The sequence below is a fragment of the Agelaius tricolor genome, unplaced genomic scaffold (genome assembly GCF_023055355.1).
Source record: "Agelaius tricolor isolate 1412-34295 unplaced genomic scaffold, bAgeTri1.0.p SCAF_7, whole genome shotgun sequence".
Taxonomy (NCBI): Eukaryota; Metazoa; Chordata; class Aves; order Passeriformes; family Icteridae; genus Agelaius; species Agelaius tricolor.
The window spans coordinates 11,153,365-11,175,256 of record NW_027269267.1 but is presented as its reverse complement, the minus strand read 5'-3'; the positions used below and the strand labels follow the sequence as shown (position 1 = coordinate 11,175,256).

General features: G+C 35.7%; 1 protein-coding gene across 11 annotated transcripts in view; it reads right to left on the bottom strand.

The window, feature by feature from the left end:
- Positions 1 to 21,892, bottom strand: part of DMD (dystrophin) — a 1,148,686-nt gene that overhangs the window by 384,926 nt on the left and 741,868 nt on the right. For all 11 annotated transcript variants that reach the window (XM_071430346.1, XM_071430344.1, XM_071430345.1 and 8 more), the window contains one exon: positions 9,086 to 9,261. In XM_071430346.1, coding sequence (XP_071286447.1) covers positions 9,086 to 9,261 — 176 coding nt within the window. The remainder of the gene's footprint in view (positions 1 to 9,085; positions 9,262 to 21,892) is intronic.

Genomic DNA, 21,892 nt, shown 5'->3' with positions numbered 1-21,892 from the left:
ACAGAAAAGGCATAGCATTCAACTCAATACACCCGAGAGCAAATTTATTGAGCTGCATAGTATTTTAAATGAGAAATCGAAAAGATTTCTTGTCTCCTAGAAGAGATAGCAATTGGCAAGATTCCATTTTCATCTTAAGTATACTGTCAGCTTTATCACCCTTATGAATTGAGCTGCAAGTCTTAAAACATTAAAAGTTTTCCTAGTCATGAAGGAAAGAATTTTTTACTTTGATGACTAATTTAAATACTGATCAGTAGGATAAGAATGCTTTTTAACCTAAGACTTTCCAGGAATACTTTCAGAGACGTTTTATGTATGTATATATATATATATATATATTTATATATATATATATATATATATATATATATATATATATATATATAAAATCTATTGCCATCTATTATATATTATCTATATGTTATCTATTATCTATTTTATATATAAACATAATTAAGATATGTGTGTGTGGGTCATTCTGTGTGTGTGCTTACAAAAAAAGGGTTTCAGAGTTCAGAAAAAAAAATAAAATTCCATAGATCTACTTTATTCTAATCAGGAACAAGATGCAGTAAAGGAATTTAAAGGTTCATTGCAATTAACAGGATGTGCAGGTGCACCTTATAATTTACTTCACCATCTCTTCTTGACCTGCTAGAATGTCACTTCTATTATAAATAACACCCTGCAAGGCAAGTGTCATATTATGCAAGATGCTAAAACAAAGTGCTCTGTGTTAGCTGAACCGGTTAATCAAATTAAAAGTTTTAACTCAATGACTGATTACACCTTTTGAACAAACTGAGTTCTATCACCATAAGTACCTTTGGAACAACACACACATGTAATTTCTAGGTGTTTAAATTCATTGTGGCAATGAAAAATTAACATTTAGTTTACTTAGGGAGTATGGGCTTTCAAATCCAAGGCTAAACAAGCTGGAGTAAGGAACATGAGCCACCAGTCAACTCAGACATGGACAGAGCAAGAGAAAGGAGTTGGGATATGACTTGCTGGTGAAGCAGGTGGCTGAGGAATAAGATATAATTCCAGCACCTGGCCCTATGGAGCCAAGCAGATCCATCTCCAGCACAGGTCTTCAAGCTGCTATATTCAACTGCTGTACCCTTAAAAACCAACCTAAGTTTCCAAAAAAACTTTTAAGCTCCTTCTCTGTTGACAAAAAGTTTATTTTATTAACCCTGAAATATAACCCATTTTGATTGATGGAAGATTCTCAAACTATAGAAGAGAAGCACGGAATTTCATATGCAACTTTTTCTCTTCTACACAAGTGCTATTCATAGGAACATCACTTTGTATTTTTCATAGTAACAAATAGATTTCTGTTTGTATTTCTAAATTCATAGGGTCCCTTTATCAACTGCTCTGAATGCACATCTTTTTATGGGAGTCTTACATGCATTATACTTTTGGAAGCAAATGTATCAATATTCAGTTTTTAATACTAAGTAGTAAATTAATTATTTTTCCTAATTGCATTTTGTATACATGATAATTGATAGATTAGGGATTAGTTTTCCTACCATTATTGAACTGAATCAATAAAAAATTCTTATGTTAGTCCACAAAATAACATGAATTTTTTTTTTTCAAACTATCATTAATCCTTAGTTATATTTGTTAACTAATACATAAACATTCATGGCCTATATCAGTAAGATTTTATTTCCATGTGCAGTGTCAAGAAACCACGTGAAATATATATTGCAGTATTTTCTCTATAGTCAACAATGTGATAGCAATGCCATAGCAACCCATAAATAGTTATTGAAACACATCAGGTGTTTAGAGTTTGTAACTGCACACGAGTGATGTCAGATTTATTTGGGAGGTGTCAGCTAGAGAAATAAAATATACAATCATAGGAGTAGGACTGTACTGCAGTAGATCTGCACTTGTGATTCATGTTCCCATCTGTAAGTCCAATAATATTTTGGTGCCTTTCACTTTTTAACAGTCAGCTGTCAATTCTGTATTTATTGTGTTTCTAAAATTAGGAATTAATGTGTTTAGTAGCTGCTACTAAGAATATGAGGCCACCAAATGGTAACAAAAATGTAGAGACAATATTTACCAAAGCAAATTTCATTTTCATTCTTTCTCTAAAGAAAGAATGGATAAATATTCTTCATTAGGGTAAGGAACTTTAAATAAGTAAAATTAAAATAGCACATAAACTTTAGAATATGTATTTAGATGTAAATACTAAACAGTAAGACATTTAATTAACCTGTTTGTAAACACAATACAAATTTATGCCATGTATTCTTTTCTAGTGATTCATTTTAAGAAATCTGGACAGTCAAAAAAAAGAAAATTCAGAAAAATTCAATATGTAGCTAATTATGTGCTGTAAAGAAAAAATATATTTATTGACATAACTGTCATAAAATCTCTTCATCCTAAATCAGTTTTTAAACTGCAACTAGAAGATAATCACAACCTTCAATATGCTGAGTTTTCAAGTAAAGGAAAACAATCACTTGCAGCTAGTGTGTTATGGAAGAAAAAGAATACCTACGATATTTATTAAAAATATTAAAAAGTATATTTACTTCATAACAATTAATTTTTAATCAGAATAGAAAGCTTATATTTTTGTATTCAGGGAAGTACTTGGACGTCTTCTGGTAAACAGCCTTTGTTCTGTCATTCTTTCCATAATTACTTCAAATTCGCTTGGGTAGAGATCTGAACAGGCAGTCTGCAGGTTCAAACTCATTAAAAGTGTAAATGTATTTGCAGCTAAAATAATGAAAAATTCTCTTCCATTCAACTGAATCCAATTTTAACAAATGTCAGATCGTGATGAATAAAAAACCCCAAACTGATTACTTCTGAAACATTGAAGGAATCTATTTCCTGGGCATCTGTTTTCAAAAATTACACAAGAAAGTTTTCGCAAAAGTGAAAAATAAAAAGACCAACCAGCATTACTGTTACAAGTCTTTTCAGAGCCACCTTCCCTTGGCTATCCCTGCCTGGGTCACGTGTTCCAGAAAGAGCAGCACCAAGCTGCAGGCACAGCCCTGGGGTTTGCTGCACACTGTGGCCCTGATGGCAAATCACCACATCCCTAAATCACCCAAAACTCAGATGTCCCAGGGGCACATCTCAGAGCAGACACAGTGTGCTGTGGCCTGATCTCTCAGGGGATGAAAAGGCAGAGCAAGCTTCTGTTGGTGCAGTTTAGAAGATTCAGTATTCAAAATGATTGCTGGAGTATGAAGAGGGAGACACAGACACTTTGTATTTCCCCTCTTTTGTCTGGGCTTAGTAGCATCTATTCAAAGGGCCTTTGTGGCTTCCCGTGGTCTCCGAAGTCTCCATTTCAGATTCATGCTGTACTAGAGTACAAACTCCAACTTTTCCAAAAACATGTCTTTTGTAGCAAAATGTTAACAAAAAAAATCAATTAAATTCCCAATTTGCTAACTACCAGTGTATCAGACTTTCAATCAAGCTCCACTTTATTCAACTGCCTGGTGTGTTTCAAAGTTTTTAGTAAGATAAAATGACTAGATGTGCTAAAATTACATTCTCATCTAATTCATAGCAGGATGGATTAGACTGCAAGATACAGAAACTTTAAACACTGAATTCAAACTTCTACAGCTTTGAAACTCTTAGATAAAGGCAAGTTGAAGATAACATCCTACGCAAACATAACTCAAGCATAACCTCTTGATCTTCAGTACCAAAGAAAGGAGATTCAAAGTCAATTTTAAGTCTGTGCTTTGCCTGGGATCAGCATTTGACCTTTTAAAACTGAAAATCAACTCCTTTTTACTGAAGAGCAGTACGAGTTCCTCAAATTGTTTTGAGATTTAGTTTGTTTTCTTGTCTGTTTTTAATTAAGTTGACCTTTTGCAGTCCAAATAATTCTTATTCATTAAAACTGTCAGTCCATCAATGAGATTAATATCAGCATCTAGTGAACCTATGATCAGTTTCAGCAATTTATAGAATATCATGGTTTTGATATGGTTTACAGTTCTTATTATTCAGGTAGTTTATTATTTATTCCAAATTATTTATGAAAACTGAATTAACACGGTGAAACTTTTTGAATTATATCCTGTTTAAATCTTTCCTTTTCAAGTCAGCTTGAAACCATGGGGTTCATGGTGGTTACAGGAAATATTTTGAATTTACAGGGTCTTTATTAATGCAGTGATAGTATTATGAACAAATAGTAGACCATTTAACCATACAACCTTAGGAAAACTGCAAAGCAATTTTGGAGAATTTTTCCACTCCTCCCCAAAATATAATCAATGACCCAGAACATGAAAAATACCCAAGTGTTTCAGAAAAGCCCAGAGAGCCATCAGCACTGGGGACAGGAGATGGTGGTTAAGGGGAACACAGAAGACAGGCCATTTTCTTTACTCCATTCCCCTCATACTCTCCCAGGATCCACGGACACTAGGTTAAGAATTGTGTAGGGCTGAGTTGTGATATTTTCCTTCATAACCTTCTGTGACACATCTCGGATATTCCTAAACCATAATGTAAATCTTAAATCCATTTTACCATCTCTTACATTTCCAACAAGGAATCTTCCCTTCTAGGTACTGAGGAATTAGGTCAATAACATTTTGTTCCACTTACACTTTACCCATCAGTTCAACTTTGTAAACCTCAGTCATAACCCTCCTGAGGTTTCTCTCCAGACTGAAGATCCCCACCTGCTTAGTCCCCCCTCCTTAGTGCAGCCACTCCAAACCTTGGCTCATTTCATCTCCCTCCCCCCATGAATATTTTCTGTGTGCCCTTTGTATCCTTTGACATGCACAGAGCTCTGCACACAGTAACCAACATGAGGACACTACAGTGTTTGATATCACCAAAACAGCTTTTTTTTGGTTTGTAATACCCTTGCTGATGCAACCTAAAACACTATGGCTTTTTCTTTTGCTGCCACCCCATCCTGTGCCTGTAAACACTTTCAGCAATAAGGTCAGGATCACGTTTTGGAGTTGTAACAAGCTCAGCATCATTTAAGTATGGGATAGTCTGTTTGTCTGAAATATTCCTTGCCTCACATTTGTCTCTGATTGAGATCATCTGCCACTTGTTGCCCATCTGCTCAGTTTTGGAGTTCCCACTATCAACTCAGCCTTTGACTACCTGAGGCATAATGTCATCAGCATTCTTTGAAATGTCACCATGCACCTCATGTCTCCAACAAATTTCTCACATTCATGCACCTCCTAAAAATATCTGTATCACTTTCTGTTACTCCTGTAATTGCTTCCCTCCTCCCCTCAGCCCCAGCTGATCTTTGAATTCAGTTTGAAAAATATATCTAGAAGGGACCGTCAATGTGCCACATAAAAGTTCAAAACTTCATGTAAAACTGTGCAGGATTATCAAAATCAATTTCTTTGGGTAAGAAAATAGCAAAAACAGAGCTTACAATATATAAAGTTTCCTTGCCAAATAATGCTTAGCAGCATTACACTTGAATCTGAAATCACTAACAGATTTCATTTCTGGAATCCATTCAATTGCTAATTTCTTGCCACTTTATCTTGAGATCTGCTGAGCAAAAAAATGTAATAGGAAACAAAATTTCAGCTGATCTCTACTCTGAGCTACAGAGAATTAACTTTAAAGCAGAGCATAATGTATTAACTACAAAGAATAAAAATTGAAAGCTATTAAAATTATTATTATTATAGTCAGTTTTCTTTTCTGGTTTGCAGAAGGTTCTAAATGTTAATAGCTATTTTATTTTTCTTTGAAATTATTATATGATTATTATATGAAGATGTGTTATACCAGGTCTGCTTTCCCTTCAGTATCACCTTCATTAAATATGGTTTTAAAACTTTCCTCCCATTTTCTCATTCTCAAAATTGACTTTAATAACATTATTTTAACTATGAAAATTTAATTTTTAGGAAACATAGACAAAAATAAAAGGACTATTAAAACTTATGTGAGTAACAATATAAGCATTCTGACTTTACAGGTGGTTTGGGTTTTTTTCAATAGTCCATTAAAGCTGTTCTGAAAAAGAGAAATCAAATATGTCAATTTACCTATATTTTTTGTAATTTATATTCTACTCATATATTTAGATAAATTTGACATAGTACCAACATATGCATTGGACAATGCCATAACTATATTAGCTTTAGCTCTTTGGACTGTAAGCAGAGGCCACTTCCTTTAACTTTTGTTTGCCTCATGCTTTGATCTTAAAGATAAGTTAAAGCATTTTGGGTGACATGGGTTCAAGTCTTAAAAAGAGAGAATCTGACTGTACCCAAAACCAAATTAGGACAAATAATTAAAAACTTAAAGATGTCAAAGCATAAGAGTTATGCAAATCCCATGTCACCATGGTTATATAAAGACCATGCAGCTGATAAGCCTGTGGTCTTTTCATGCCCAGGTTCATCAATAATTGAGACCTACTTAGAACACAACACTTTTTCCTGTCAATCAGGTTTCTTTCCTTTGAAAATCCACTATAGAAGAGTGAAAAAGAGAAAAGGGAGAAAAGGGAGAAAAGGGAGAAAAAGGAGAGGAGAGGAGAGGAGAGGAGAGGAGAGGAGAGGAGAGGAGAGGAGAGGAGAGGAGAGGAGAGGAGAGGAGAGGAGAGGAGAGGAGAGGAGAGGAGAGAGAAAAGAAAAGAGAAAAAAAAGAAGAGAAGAGAAGAGAAGAGAAGAGAAGAGAAGAGAAGAGAAGAGAAGAGAAAAGAAAAGAAAAGAAAAGAAAAAAGAAAAGAAAACACATGTGTGGTGGCAAAAGTTAGGATAGCAGGTGTTTCCAAGACCTGGGAGCAAAAAGCATTCCCTGTCTCTGGCACAGCCAAGACTGGGAGGTGAATAGAAGCATCCTGATGCACATGAGTCTCACTGAAGTACACCAGGAACATTTCTATCAGTGTAACACAACACTATCTGTATTCCTCCTGGTGCAGTGCTATTATTCATGCAAAGTTCACTAACTGAGGTCTCTGCAATCATTTTCCTCTAAATTACACAAGCTGTCATTCTAGAGGAAAACAAAACCAATCGGTCAACATACTAAACAGAACAAAAGGGGGAAAACGTGCAAGTGTTTAAGAACCTTCATCTAGGGAACATAATTGGATTATTCCCACTTAACAAATCCTAGGCTTCCTTAAAATGCAGAATGTGCCAAGAAATTCTGTGTAATATTCTAACACTGCATTAAGCCAAAAGAACATTCAGTTAGACATTTCTACCGATATATGAACGGATGAAGAATAGCAGTCTTAACCAGAACAGGAATATATTTTATATGCTCAGACAAAGCTCAACCACAAATCTCTTTCTTCTGTGTTGCCATAGCAGATTACAGGGCTGTTAAAATGATGTGTTATTATTTTGTGTTTGCACTTACATAACAAGTTAATGCTTGGAAACACAGATGAGTTTCCAATGTACAAAAGAACAGCTTTTTATGTGACAAATAAAGGCTAAGGACTCCCTCATGTAGCAAATAACAGTACCATCAACACCTGGAAATACAGCAGAAATAATTATTTGAGCTTCTGACAGCTATGGATTATTTGCTGCATCTCCTTCTTTTGACACAGAATTATTTAGGTTGGAAAAGACCTTCAGGACCATTGAGTCCAACCATTAACCCAGTAGTACTCCCATCCCTAAACCATGTCCCTAAGTGACACATCTACATGTCTTCTAAATACTACTGGGAAACCTTATAGCACTTTCCAGTACCCAAAGGGGAACTTCAGGAAGGCTGAAAAGAGACTTTTCACAGGGCTATGTAGTGATAGGACAAAGGAGAATTGCCTTAATACAAAAGAGTGTTTAGATTAGATATTAAGAAGAAATTATTTGCTTCTGTGTTGTGAGGCACCAAAATAGGTTGTCCAGAGAGATTGTGGAGTTAAAATCACTGGAAGTTTTCAAGGCCAGGCTGGATGAGGCTCTGGGAAACCTGATCTAGTAGAGATTTCACTGTCTATGCCAGAGGGGTTGGAGCTCAATGAACTTTAAGTTCCCTTTCAACCTCAACCATTCTGTGATTCTAGGGTGACTCAATGACTTCCTTGGGCAGCCTGTTTCAACGACTGATAACATGCTCCAAGTGAAACTTTAATCATGATTAGGCTCAGTAATAACCCTCCAGGACACTCCCTTTTTGATGCTAGTAAACATTTTCACAGCTTTTTCGCCTCAGTGGCTCTGAACGGAAAAATGATACGTGACATATCAGAAGTAAAAAAATCTTGTTGCACACTACCAGTTCTTCTAGTACATCACCAGTACTGATCAATATATCTCTATAAGGAATATTCTGTGATTTTAAAAAAACATGCATGACAAAAGCTCTACCTGTATTTTCTACTGTATTTTGAAGCAGAATGGCATATCCAGCTAGGCTTAGCATCTAGGTTAAGAACATGCTCTTTAATAAAACCTATCTTAACAGCAACTTTTTATTTTACATTGGAAATTCTCTTTTTAAAGGTATAAAACTATTTTTGTATTATCTGTAACTCAAACGCTCTAGCTTTCTGCGCCTGCATGAGAAGAACAAATTTATCTAAAAGTGATCATAAATAATATTAAATTGATAAATCCATTTTCTTAAATCCAGCCTATGAAATGTAGATGTTAATAGCATTGATTTTTATAGATGAAATAGATTAGGATTATCTTTTTAAATTAACCAAGGTATTATTAGTATTACAGAGATGTGCTTTAATGACATACAATCAAACAGAAAGATTATAAACCAGTAAATTCTGTACTGCTCCACTTAAAATTGAGAAGTTATGGATGCTTGTTTAGTTCTTTTAAACATTAGGGGTTAAAAGATAAAAATATGGAGTTTGGAAGGGAGTGGTGGTCACTGACAGAAGTAGAAAATAATTAAACAAATTATAGTGTATTAACAATTTATAGGATGCAAATTTCAATTAGTGATAATTCCTTTTATATTTGAAAAGTCTAGATGTTGAGAGGTCCTTTGAAATTTCAAGCCAGAATCAAATCTAAAATAACTAAAAATAATTTCACGATATTTTTACCCTCTTTTAACCTACCTCTTTTTTTTCTCTACCAGCTGTCTGCAGATCTCCTTCCACCGGTTATTCAAACTTTCCAGTTGTTCCTTCAGCACCTTGGCATCTGCCTTTGATGACTGCTCAATAATCTCTTCACCAGTTGCATTCAATGTTTTGACAACAGTTTGCTGCTGCCCAATGCCATCCTGAAGCTCCTGCAAAATACCCAACACAATCACATCTTCATAAGGAAGTTAAGTATGAAAAAAATGCTTTATCACATTCTGGAAAGATGGAAAGAGGTGAAAGTTTTTGCTCTCCTCTGAATTCCAAATGAGAAATCCAAGATGAGTAGGCATAAGGACACCTCATTATTTTTAGAAAATACCTTTCAGTACATCTCTGCAGCCTTTTATCCCCTTTTGTATTGCTTCTACTAGAGAGCATTGCAGTATACTCTGCACATCAATAAAATAACAGTTGCGACCAAATGTACTTCTACACACCCAAAGGTATATATCAAATATAAGAGTTTACAAAGCATGGTAAGATTTAAACTGCAAAATGTGCAAAATTCCTATTAGCTATAAACTCAAATAAACAATGTCAGGAAAGCAGAGACTGTACAACTTCTGATTCCATTAAAGGACAGCTTCTTCTCCAATTGTGAGAAGCCAAACACTCGTGTTTTTTTGTTTGGTTTTTGTTTTGCTTTGGGGTTTTGGTTTGGTTTTTTTTGGTTTTTTTTTGCAGAGGGGGAGGTTGGTTTTGTTGTTGCTGTTGTTTTTTAGGTTTGGTTTGGAGTTTGGAGTTTGTTAGTTGGTTTATTTTTTGTTTTTTTTTTAACAGGACTGGGGAGAACAACACTTGTAAGAAAAAGTATTGCAGTGTTTCTATTTACACATAGAATTAAAAACTATCAAAAGATAACCAATATGGGCCATTCTCAAGTTTTACTAAATGCATTGGGATGCATTTTTCTGCATCTTTTATGATAAAATAAAATAATTTTTCTTGTGGAATTCCTGTAGCTACCTTACTTCATGTTTAAAAACAACAGAATTCTGAATCTGTAGCTTAGCTTGTAACACTGTATGCCTGTTGAATCAAGTTCGTATCTATAAATAATCAATATTTTCATATTTTTAGTCATCACTAGGGCATGAGTATTTTTCCTTTGAATTCCTCAGAATATATAAACAAAAAAGTGTAAAATAATTTTCAACAGTTTACTGCTAAAATAAGCAGGAACTGAAATAACTTCAGCAATCTACACTGTGATATTCATACTTATGACAGATTTTCACAACTTCAGGAAGTGTGTCGGAATCCTATGTCCATACGAAGGCTTTCAAGTAAAATGCTGAAGCTAGTTTTTCTGGAGGAAACCAAATACTTCAGCATATCATACTCCAGAATAAAATTATATGTTTGCTTTCTCTTTCTAAATACATAGCATAAATTGCAGAGCAAGTCAGTAAACCGATTAACACTAAATAAAATTTGTCCAAGATACACTTAAAATTGGCAGGATACAACTTTCCAGGAATGTTAAAGATTAACATAACTACTCCTTGTGCTTTTGTAAATATATATCTTTGGTCATAAGGTTATGGTTGAAGTTCACAAAATGAACCACTCTGGAAGTTTACTTGTTCAAACGTGATCAAACTCCATTGCCAGCTACTAATTCATTAAATTGCATTGTGTCAGTTGAATGTGCTTTTGCACAAATTTTACAGGGACGGCTTGAACACCAACACCATCAGAGCCTGGGGCACAGGGGTCAATGTCAGCAGGTTGCTGTGGTGTTTGCCCAAGTCCTGGACAAGGGGCTGTAGCTGAAGCAGAGGTCTGTACTGTTGAGATTTAGCTTATTTTTACTACACTTTCTATTTTGTTTTATCACAATTTCTTTTAGGTTGTCACCGGACACACACACCCCCATCCCCAAATTATTCCTTAGACTCCTCTCAGTAAAAACTGTTCTGCTGATGTGTTGGGGTTTTTTTTCCAAACTATTTTGAAGCCCCACAGTTTCAGAATAAGAAGTAGCTGTGATGAGCATAACATGGCAGTAATCTGCATCCTGTTTTATTATATTTTGATAGGATGAGAAATATTTTTCTGCAGGATCCTTACAAGCTACGTGACAGTCCAGTCACGTTGCCTCAAGCACCCTGCTGCCCCGCAGTGTCCCATCACACTTTGCTTTGCCTGTGGAATGTGTAAGGTTTTTAAGGTACCTTTGTAGCAGAAACTGCTAGATTTTCTAAGAGCCAGAATAGACACATAAAAGCCTCTTACTTTGAGATATAAGATCTTACTTTCTTCCTGCGATGCACATTAATACAATAATACCTAGCCCAACTTTTGACTATTATTTTCAGATACATGATTTCACTCTTAGAAAAAAATTGCAGCAATAGCTAGGTTGTTTGTCTAAATGCAAATATTGTCTACTCTTGCAAGTCTGATTTGGTCTTTCCACTACCTATTTCCCTTTTGGTAATGCCCAGCTCAAAAAAGTACACAGTTTTTGCACATATTCACTAGTTTTTGCACATATTCATTGTATTTCACACTGATTTTAGCACTAGAGCCTTTACATTGCACAGTAGGGAGCCTTACATAGGTAAATCATAACAAAGTATATTTTGAGAAAAAATATATTAGATTAAGTGTCTTCTTTCCAGCAAGGCACTTGAGACCTTTGTGCTACTGCATGCACCTGTGTGAAGTTAAGATCCAGACCACTTACTGAAAAAAACAACTCAGAACAAAGTTTCTACTTATATGTGGAGGTCCATTCATTTGGAATAGGAAATCAAAGTAAGAAGAGATGGGAAATTCTGCTTCTGGAACTCTGGAGGTTTTAGAAGCAAAATTTGTAGAAATTACTTGTTATCTATGAATCCACTTCTCTAAATGACAGAAACAACAACCAGTCAGTAAAGTACTATGAAGTGAAAGCTCATTCAAGTACTCTGAGCTTATTTCCTGTACTCACAGCATCTTAAATTAGATTTTCTCTCTCCCCCAGCATACACAAACACAAAAGAGCAACTAGCACAAGATTGCCACACTTATTTCACTTGACACAAAGGTAAACAAAGGAATTTTTTCATTTATCCTCTGACATATTATGTAATAGGCCTCACTTACAAAGTAGAAAAGAAAATAGCTAGCTCAATGGCAGGGGTAGTCTTAGAACTTAAGATCCCTAATGCTGGAATGGGAACAGGATGTGTAGGAAGGAGAAGTGTGAACTACCACCAGAACATGAGAGAAGCTTTCTGGCCATCTTCATTTCAGATCACCATAAAGAACTCAATCAGAGATGCTTTTTTTCAAGTACTCTAAGCATTTAGCACTTTTAACATGATTAAACAGAAACACATGTACTGATAAAGTTCTCCTGGATTCCACAGCTCATGAAAAAGATTTTTGTTGGTAATGGATACTGCACAAAGCAGCGCCTCCCATGAAGACATTAACTTTTTTTAAAAGGTATTTTTTATGAAGAGAACAAAAGTTCTTTGACTGTTTTACTCAAAGCCACATCTTCACATGCTCATCCCAGAGTTATTACCACAAAGATGCTTTTCACAATTTACATTAGTATCTAAGGTTAACAAACATACTTAAGAATCATTTATTGTTATGGAAAAGCCCTGCAGCAACATGAAAAAAGTACCAAAACCAAGGTAATTTCTGTCAGAAAAAATGAATGGTCACAAAATGATTTAAGGGGAAAAAAATGTATTGCCTCTTCTTCCTGCAGTGTAAGGTACAGATCCAAAAGCACTTAAAGGTACTATGAACTACTTTAAGAAAACTGTAGTCCTAAATTCAACATTTATATTCTAATCTTCAGTCATTTACATAAATTTCTCCTCTGCTTTAAATCACATAAAACCATAAGGCTGACATAAGAGTGTCTACTCAGATGCAACAATATAAATCAAAGAACCATGGAAACATCTGGTGGAAAACTATCCCCAAAACAATATGCTAGCATTTGGTTACCAGAATGAATTTACCCATTAAGAGTATGCACCTCTGTTCAATATTCTATTAGAAATAAGGAAGAAATTAATTTTCTAGGCAGTTAAACCCTAGTGATTTAATCTGGAGACACATTACTGGCACTTTGTTAGGATTAAAGCAATCAATGAAGAGTATACGATGTTTCCTAACTGTTTTGTGACAAACAGCTATGAAATGTTTGTTGATTGATGTGCACTATTTTGGTTATTGTGTTATTATTGTTATGAATTATGGAAATTCAGGACAGCTGATGGAAATGGAAAAGTGAAAAATACTGAAAAAAGTTGTTTGCTATGGATTTGACAATAATGTAAAGGAAAATGTTTTCCTCTTAACATAAATTATAGGAATTATAATGACTTGAATATTAATACCAACTCTGTTCAAGAATAGTATTTGAAAGAGGTGACAGTAGGCTCTGGGCAGATTCTCCCTATAAAGCAGACCTGGGCTTATATTCTCTCTATTACCGGTTTTGGGTATAAGCTGTACATGAGAAACCAAAAGAAAATTACTGCAGACCTGTTTTCTGAACATACAATAAATACTGTAAAATTAAAGGAGATTTCATTCTCACTTTGAAAAAAAAAAATTATAAATAGAATTATTTTTGGCTTAAGCCACAGTTTATCAAAAAAGCTTATAAAGCATAGAAATATTTGCTTGATTTGGTATGCAAATTGCTTTGATGGAGAGCCGTAGGAAATGACTATTCCATCCTTCTTTCTCTATTACTTCTTTTTTTTCTACAGTTTGGTGCTGTACATTTAGGAAGACATGAGGGCCACTATTTCCCTAGATGGATTTTATATTATCCATGACTGATAGTATAGATAAAGAAAGTTGGGTACAATTCTACTGCACAGTTGTATATTTTAACAAAATAAATGGAGATATAAAACTTCTTCTACTCTACCAAAAGCTTCTAAATCAGCAAGAGTTCCAGATTTATTTGAAAGTTTTAATCTCTTCCAGACTTTATCCTTTGACTGTGCCTTTTGTCTCTAGAAAGGGAGAAATCTGTCCTTCAGAAGACAAGTCATAAAAGCGGAAACTTCATTATTTTACCTACAGAAATTCTTTAGTCTATCCTACTGGTCTTAAAAAAAGCAATAGTGGCTTACTAACTAGCTTAGTGACTTATAAAAAGCAATATGGCTTACTAACTTCATACCCCAGGTTGCTACAGTAATTCCAGATTCTTGTCACTGATCCCCGTGCTGCTATCAAATATAATTCCAAAATCATCTCCAGTTCATCTCCAAGATGGACCTGCTGCTGGCCAAGTCTGAGTCATCACTAGGAGAACCTCTGGGATAATGTAGTTAAGAAGGGGAATGAAATCCTGTGTAATTGAAGTGAGAGGGAGGAGTGAGAATATGTGAGAAAAACAGCCCTGCAGACACCGAGGTCAGTGCAGGAGGAGGGGCAGGAGCTGCTCCAGGTGCCAGAGCTGAGGTTCCCCTGCAGGCTGTGGTGCAGACCATGGTGAGGCAGCTGTGCCCCTGCAGCCCTTGAAGGATCCTCACCAGAGCAGGGGGATGCCCAACAAAAGGCTGTGGCCTGGTGGGAAGGCTGTGCTGGAGCAGGGTCCTGGCAGGACAGTGGCCCCATGGAGACAGGAGCCCATGCTGGAGCAGCCTGGCTGGCAGCACGTGTGTCTCCATGCTGGAGCCAGCTGTTCCCGAGCTGCACACTGTGGGATGTCCCCAGCCTGCGGCAGGGAAAGGCTGTGAGAAGTCCTCCCTCTGAGGAGGAACGAGCAGCAGAGACAACATGTGATGCACTAATCAGAGCCCCAATTCTCCATCCACTTGTATCACTGGAGGTGGAGATTTAGAGAGCTCAGGAGTGCAGAAGATCCTAGGAAGTGTGTGGAGGGAAGATGTTTTAAGATTTAGGTTTGCTTCTTATTGCCCTGCTCTGGTTTAATTGGAGATAAATACAATTATTTCCTCAAGCTGAGTCTGTTTTGCCTATGATGGCAACTGGTGAGTGATCTCTCCCTGTACCTATCTTGACCCATGAGCTTTTCATGGTATTTTTCGCCCCCATGCACCTGAGAAGGGGGGTGACAGAGTAGATTTGGTGGCCAACTAGTGTCCAGCCAGGGTCAACTCACCACAAAGACACTCTGTGGCTTAGAAGCATTGAAAAAAATCATATATTACTGGTTCAGGTGAGAGCTGACCTTGGAAATTTTAAAAACGATAAAATCTTAAAAACTATATAGATAAATAATATTGTCTTCAAATGCTGATAGTTTGCAATCATACTAAATCCTTGTGGTTTTAGAAAGATATACACCAGATTAATAATAAAAACAAAAAAAAAATAGAAAGAAAATAATTTTCTCATTTTTTCCAGTGACATGTAATTGTAAAAATGAGCCATATCCCTTTAAATTCATATTTCTTGTCTCTTTCTAATGTGACACAAAATTGTGATGAATGTCATTTTGGTATTGAACTGTAAAGTGCATGACCAGAGGTCTATTTTGTGTTTCTAGCCAAAATGACACAGTTGCTTTTTATTAGTATATTAATTCAATTTAATTTTAGAACTGATTTAGAAATACTGCAGGGAGAAAAAGAGATTTTTTTTCCTGCAAAAACTCTACTGCTACTGCATGCTAACTATAATGCTTCAGGTTAAACACATAAAATTCAACTCTGAGTCCAAAAACCTACACACTGATTTTGCAGCACACACCACTGAATGCCACTGTAATATATTAATTTCCATACTGATGTAGCATCAAAATGTGAAGACAATACTCAGTCAAAAAAAATTTCTAATTTACCTCTACACAGAATACAATATGGTCTAATTTGATACCATGTTTATCAGCAATACTGATGGATTTATCTTGATATCACAATAACACTTTTTAGCTAAATAAGTGATTTTAATCCAACTCAATGTGAATGCAGTTATTAATTTTTTCTGTCATATTTAAAGCAACTTATTTTTCTTCTTTTAAATTAAAAACAGATAGTTACAACACCTTTAGGATTTCACAGACTTTCCTGATTCTTACAGAACTATCCAGACCCTTGCATAACCCAAGTATTTCCTATACACCTTCTGTGCATCAGAACCTAGAAAACTTCAATTTGCTTTCCTATGGAATCTATACCTGGAAAGTGTTATCCCTATTCATTAACTCAGCAGCATGTGGAATAAACACATGTGCCTCAGCATCCTGTTTTCTTTTCAAACATTATATTTAAGCTGTACATATTACCTCTTGCTTTTGAAATTTACAGATTCTTATTTGTCAGTGCTTCCAGATATGGAAAAACCCAACCCATTAAATGAAAGCAGATTGGAAATACTCAACAAGCTATACATATTGATTCTCTAGTATTGGACATTTATAGCTTCCCTTTATAATAAGCTACTGCAGATATCTCCCCCTTCAAGTATTTGAATAACATATAAATATATCTTTATATTTGTATAAAATGTACTTGTATAGCCCTCTCTGTTGGAATTCTCATCCATATCTTTTACACTTTATTTTAAAGTAAATTAAAATTTCACATAATTTTTTTCAATCAGAAAATCCTCATGTGTTTGTTCTTCTTCATTAATATTTAAAATATATATTTTTGACAGACACAAGAAACTTTTCTGGATAATTTTTATTCTGTGAAAACTAAAAAAAAAATACACATACCGGAAAAAAACAAACAAACAAAAACAACTACTACTAATATTATTCTGCCTGTTTGTAATAAAAGAATGGCAAAAATATTTGGACTAGTAGTCAGTGTACACTGGCTTGGCTGCAATTATAGAAAGTTATAAAGGAATAAATGTATCCTAAGAAATGTGAAGCCTACAAAAGTGGCTTCCCAGTTGTGGAAAATTACTGTGGTAGGTAAGGGGATGAATCAGTTTAGGTTTGCAACTGCTCCTGTACAGGAGCATCGAGTGCAAAGGCAGTAAAATGGTATTGGGTACCATGGACAGCTCCACTTAACAATTTACCCGTTCTACCTATCCTTGCATTATGGCCTTGCAATACAGCAACAGGAACAAACCATGGGTATTGGTTCAGTGAGATAAGGAGACAAAAATAAAATATTTCCTAAGATTTCAGCTAGGTTAAAACTAGAACAAAATAAACCAAGCCAGCAGAAACACTTAATTTTCAAGAAAAAAAGGAAGAAATCTAATTATAGCAACAAAGTTATTTCCCTGCCCAGTGCTGGAAGGACCATACAGCATAAACTCAACTGTCCTGAAGTTAAGACAGACCCAAAAAACCCTAGCAAATCATTTACCAGAGGATTATGACAGCCAGGATTAATTGTCTACCTGCTGCTTCTCCTCCTCCTGTCTCCATTAAGGCAGCATTTGCCTCAAGCCTCTGAGCAAGACCAGCCTGTGGGAGAATGTCAGTGGCAAGGGATAGATGACAAACCACCCGTCTGTAAGCAGCTACCACATCATCCTCATTCTTCCTCTCTTTAGATCTTGCTGGACCTTCCCTTGCCTTTCAGAGCTCCATCAACTCTAGAATCCTAAGAGCTGCAGCTTTAGCTCTTTTAGTGCTGAGAAGAGGGTTTCTGTCCCAACAGAGTCATATTCATTTAAGTAGACTGGTTTTACTCTCTAAAACTACTACTGGGGTGTTTCTTGATCTCTGCTATGCTTCATTTTCTTCAGTATCTTAGCCTGTGAATCCATCTTGCTCCCTCTTCAGAGCATAATTATAGCATTGGGGTCTGATCTTTTATTAATTCAAATGCTTTCCTAAGAATGCCAGTGTTGCTACTCAAGGGATATCTGATTTACATATTCCCATAATTTCATTTCTGATTACTAAATTCATCAGCTTGCTTCAAAGTAGTTCATAATATAAACATAGTAAGACTTTCAGGAACTAATGTTCACTGCATATTCAACATTTTTCTCAGAACAGCACCACAGTTTCAAAATACAAATCAATATGTTTTCTAATAAAGTTTTCTTTCAGTGAAAAACATGCACCTCTACATCCTAATCTTTTAGGAGAAGAGAAACAGAGTGTTTTACAACATCAAGAGTTAAAAATAAAAGTAAACTTTTATAGGCACTAGGTACTCTCTGCTGGAGTACCTAGTGCCTACAACAATTGACTTCAGTTCAGCTCTTCTCACATCTTCAAGCAGAGGTTGTATTTAAATTGAAATAACTGTATCAAATCTGAGAGAAATATGTGTTGAAAACAGAGGAATTCCAGGCTAAGGATGGGAACCCAAGAAACAAGCAATTCAGGACATTTTACTTCTCTTTCTGAAGATGTCACTATTTCATAGACCTGTTACAAACAGAAACAAAAAACCTCAAGCCTTGGGTTTTTTTCCCTTACTGAAATATTTAATAGGGGTTATGGGTGGTTTACTCATCCATAGAAATTTAGGAAGCAGAAGTGTGAAGTTGTACATTTTTTAGCATGCTCAGCTTTCCCGAGTGATAGACAATGAGAGGACTTGGTACTACTCTGAACTAGATTGCAGCAAAATGGCTTTGGGGAAAAAAATCCCTTGTACTTCTATCAAGTAACATTGCACACAGAAGAGTCCTACTTAAGTAAAAATCACAATCCTTTTTGCTTCCTATGGATAATGTATAATGTCTGCAAAGTTCCAAGTTTCTAAAAATAGAGTGGTGATAGTCCTGCTCTACACTGGTGTAGCCTCCCCCATCCTGGGAGTAGTTTTGGGCACTACAATTTATATAAAAGCTATTAAACTATTAGAGAACATCCAAAAGAGGGCAGTGAGGATGGAGAAGGGCCTTGAGGGGAAGCTGTGTGAGGAGAGGCTGAGGTCCCTTGGTGTGTTCAGCCTGGAGGAGACTGAGGGGAGACCTCACTGCAGTCACAGCTTCCTTGTGAGGGGAACAGGAGGGGCAGGCACTGATCTCTGCTCTGTGTGACAGTGACAGGAGCCAAGGGAATGGCCTGAAGCTGAGTCAGGGAGGTTTAGGTTGGGTATCAGGAAAAGGTTCCTCACCCAGAGGGTGGCTGGGCACTGGCACAGGCTCCCCAGGGCAGTGCTCACAGCACCAGCCTGAGAGAGCCCAAGAAATGTTCAGAAAACCTTCCCAAGCACAGGATGCGATTCCTGGGGCTGTCCTGTGCAGGGCCAAGAGTGGGACTCCCTTCCACTTCCAACTAAGGATGTTCTATGATTTTATAACTTTAGTATTTAATTGTAGGCAATATGTAATTAAGTAGAGCTTCCCATGTTTAGAGAAGACAAAACAGAATTAACTCACTACCAGTTACATCTCACTATTATGACATCCAATCACTATCCATACAATCATCTGAGATGAGAAATGTCTACAAATGCTATATTAATGCTAAGTTATATTAACTCTGATATTTTAATAAAGCATGAATGCAGTTTGTAAAAGTGTTATACTATTAGAAAGACAACTTGATCACTGCATCCTAATTTTTTTGTTCTTTTGTCAAGGTGCTACACAGAGGAAAATCAATATGTTTTACAAAACCAGTAGTTTTATTTAGGGGATTTTGTGGAGTTCCTTTGTTTTTATTCACAAATCTCAACATTTACATATAACATTGAATTTCTATGCTGGGACATACTTTCAATCAGCATTAAATTTTGCTTTAAATGTACACCTGATTTCAAATAATTAATTTTTAAATAATATCATCTCAGGTAACTTAAATTATTGTATTTTATAATAAAATTACAAAAGAATGGTACATTCCAAGAAAAAACTGGCATAGGTAAAAACCTTCAATTCAACCCCTAAAAAAAAAATCCAAGTGAAAAGTAAGCTTTACTGCAAAAAAGGAGTCTTCTAGTGCACATCAGTCTCTTCTAAAAGAAGTTTAAAAATATCCAGTCCACATACAAAATTTATTTTGTCTGCTTATTTTGTATCTATACTAAAAATATTACAATAAGAATTAACAGGTGCAAATTTCACCAGAATTGATACCATAGTAGATATCTAGTCACTATTTAAACAGAACTAATAAACTTATTTTCTGTATTGCAGCATCCCTCACAGCAGGAAAAATGGTCACCACATAGAAAAATTTATTGTGGTTCAAAATAAATATATTGATTTTTTGCTGAAGAGAAAAGATTGGTGGAATTTTTCAGGCAATCACTCAAATTCCATTTAAGAAGTAAGATAAAGCTAGATATTGCCAAGAATTTAATAAATCAGTAGGAAATAGGAGAAACAGCATAAATCAGGTGATTTTTGCAGCCTTCAAACATCATTTTGTCCCTTAAAAATGCTAATAGCTCTAACTGTACTTAGTGTATTTTACAAATATTTTGGTCAGAATTAAATATTTACAGTTTTCTGCATAATACTGACCAAGGTATTTCTTTAACTGCACATAATTTGGTTTCATGGTAATTTTAACACTCAAAAAAGTATTTTTCTTCAATTCACTGTGATACTTCAGACCTAATACACTTTATAGATTGCATAGGTTGTGCAGAAGTCTGGCCATGAAATTCTAACTTTTATATAAAAGAGGAAAATATTTGTTTGGCTGTAAAATCCCCTTCACTGTTCTGTTTTTCTGTAGAATCACTAGAGGCCACAGGATTGAGCATGCATGCCTCAAAGGAACCACCCCAACAAACAACTTTCCTGGGCATGGGGACCAAAATCAAATATGGGATTCAGTTTGAATCACAGACTGAAAACAGACACTGAAATCCCAAAAGCTCCACTTACACAGGAAAACAGGCTGAAAAGTCCCTCCAAGTCCTCCCAGAGCAGCAGTGCCAGAAAAAGCCAGGGAGTGGAGGGCGTACAGCACAACTCTGACCCTGGCTCTGTGCTCAGGGAAGTCAGAGGCCCTTTATGCACAAGGCTTAAATTATTGGAGCCAAAGGGAAAAACGGGTTCATCTAAGGTTCACAGCCACTTCCCGGTGGCTTCTCTGCTCTCCACTTTCCAAGAGAGGCAAGGAAGATTTTGTTTTTTTCAGTAATCACCTACTTTGAGTCTGCCTGGAGTTATAGTCTCAAAATAAAACATTGTTATGAAGCTACCATCTGAAAATGTTTACACCGTCATAATTATTAAATCTGTGATTCTCATATACATGTCCTTCAGCAAAATTAAAGTGTTTTCTTATAACTAATTGCTATATCAGAAAAGAACAAATAATATCAAAGAGATGTAAATACTATTTCTTTGCATAAAGACAGATAGGAAGCCAGGATAAATAACAGCCCATAAAAGAATTCATGAATTTGTACAAATTAATGAATTTATTAAAATGCACCATCCCAGACAGATGACCAGACCAAATAAAAAAAAAAGTAAACAAAGAGTATAATTAAAAGCAAACCAAATCTGTTGTAATTGCAGAAAAACCTACACCAAGATTTTCTTTGTTGTTGTTGTACATGCCAAAACACTTGGGAATATCCTAAGCACATACTTGTTTCTATGAAAGCCAGTCTTGAAGAATCTCAGGTGTTTCACTTTGCATGATAGATATATTCTAAGTTATTGGAATATGATCCGCTTCACACCACAACACGAAGTCTTGATTACTTCCCAATTAAGGACACTAGTGATTGTCAAACTCCACTTTCCTTTTATATTTCTTATCAACAAAGTATCAGCCCTCAGACAGGAAGAAAGCTGCAATGAGCACTACCAAGAGAAGAAATAGCTACCTGCAAGTGGAGGTGGAAGGAGTCTGAGCTCACTGAGGTTCTGCACAGTTTCTTTTATGTGAAACTGGACATTCACAAGACACAATATAAGGCAAAATATGATTTAGTC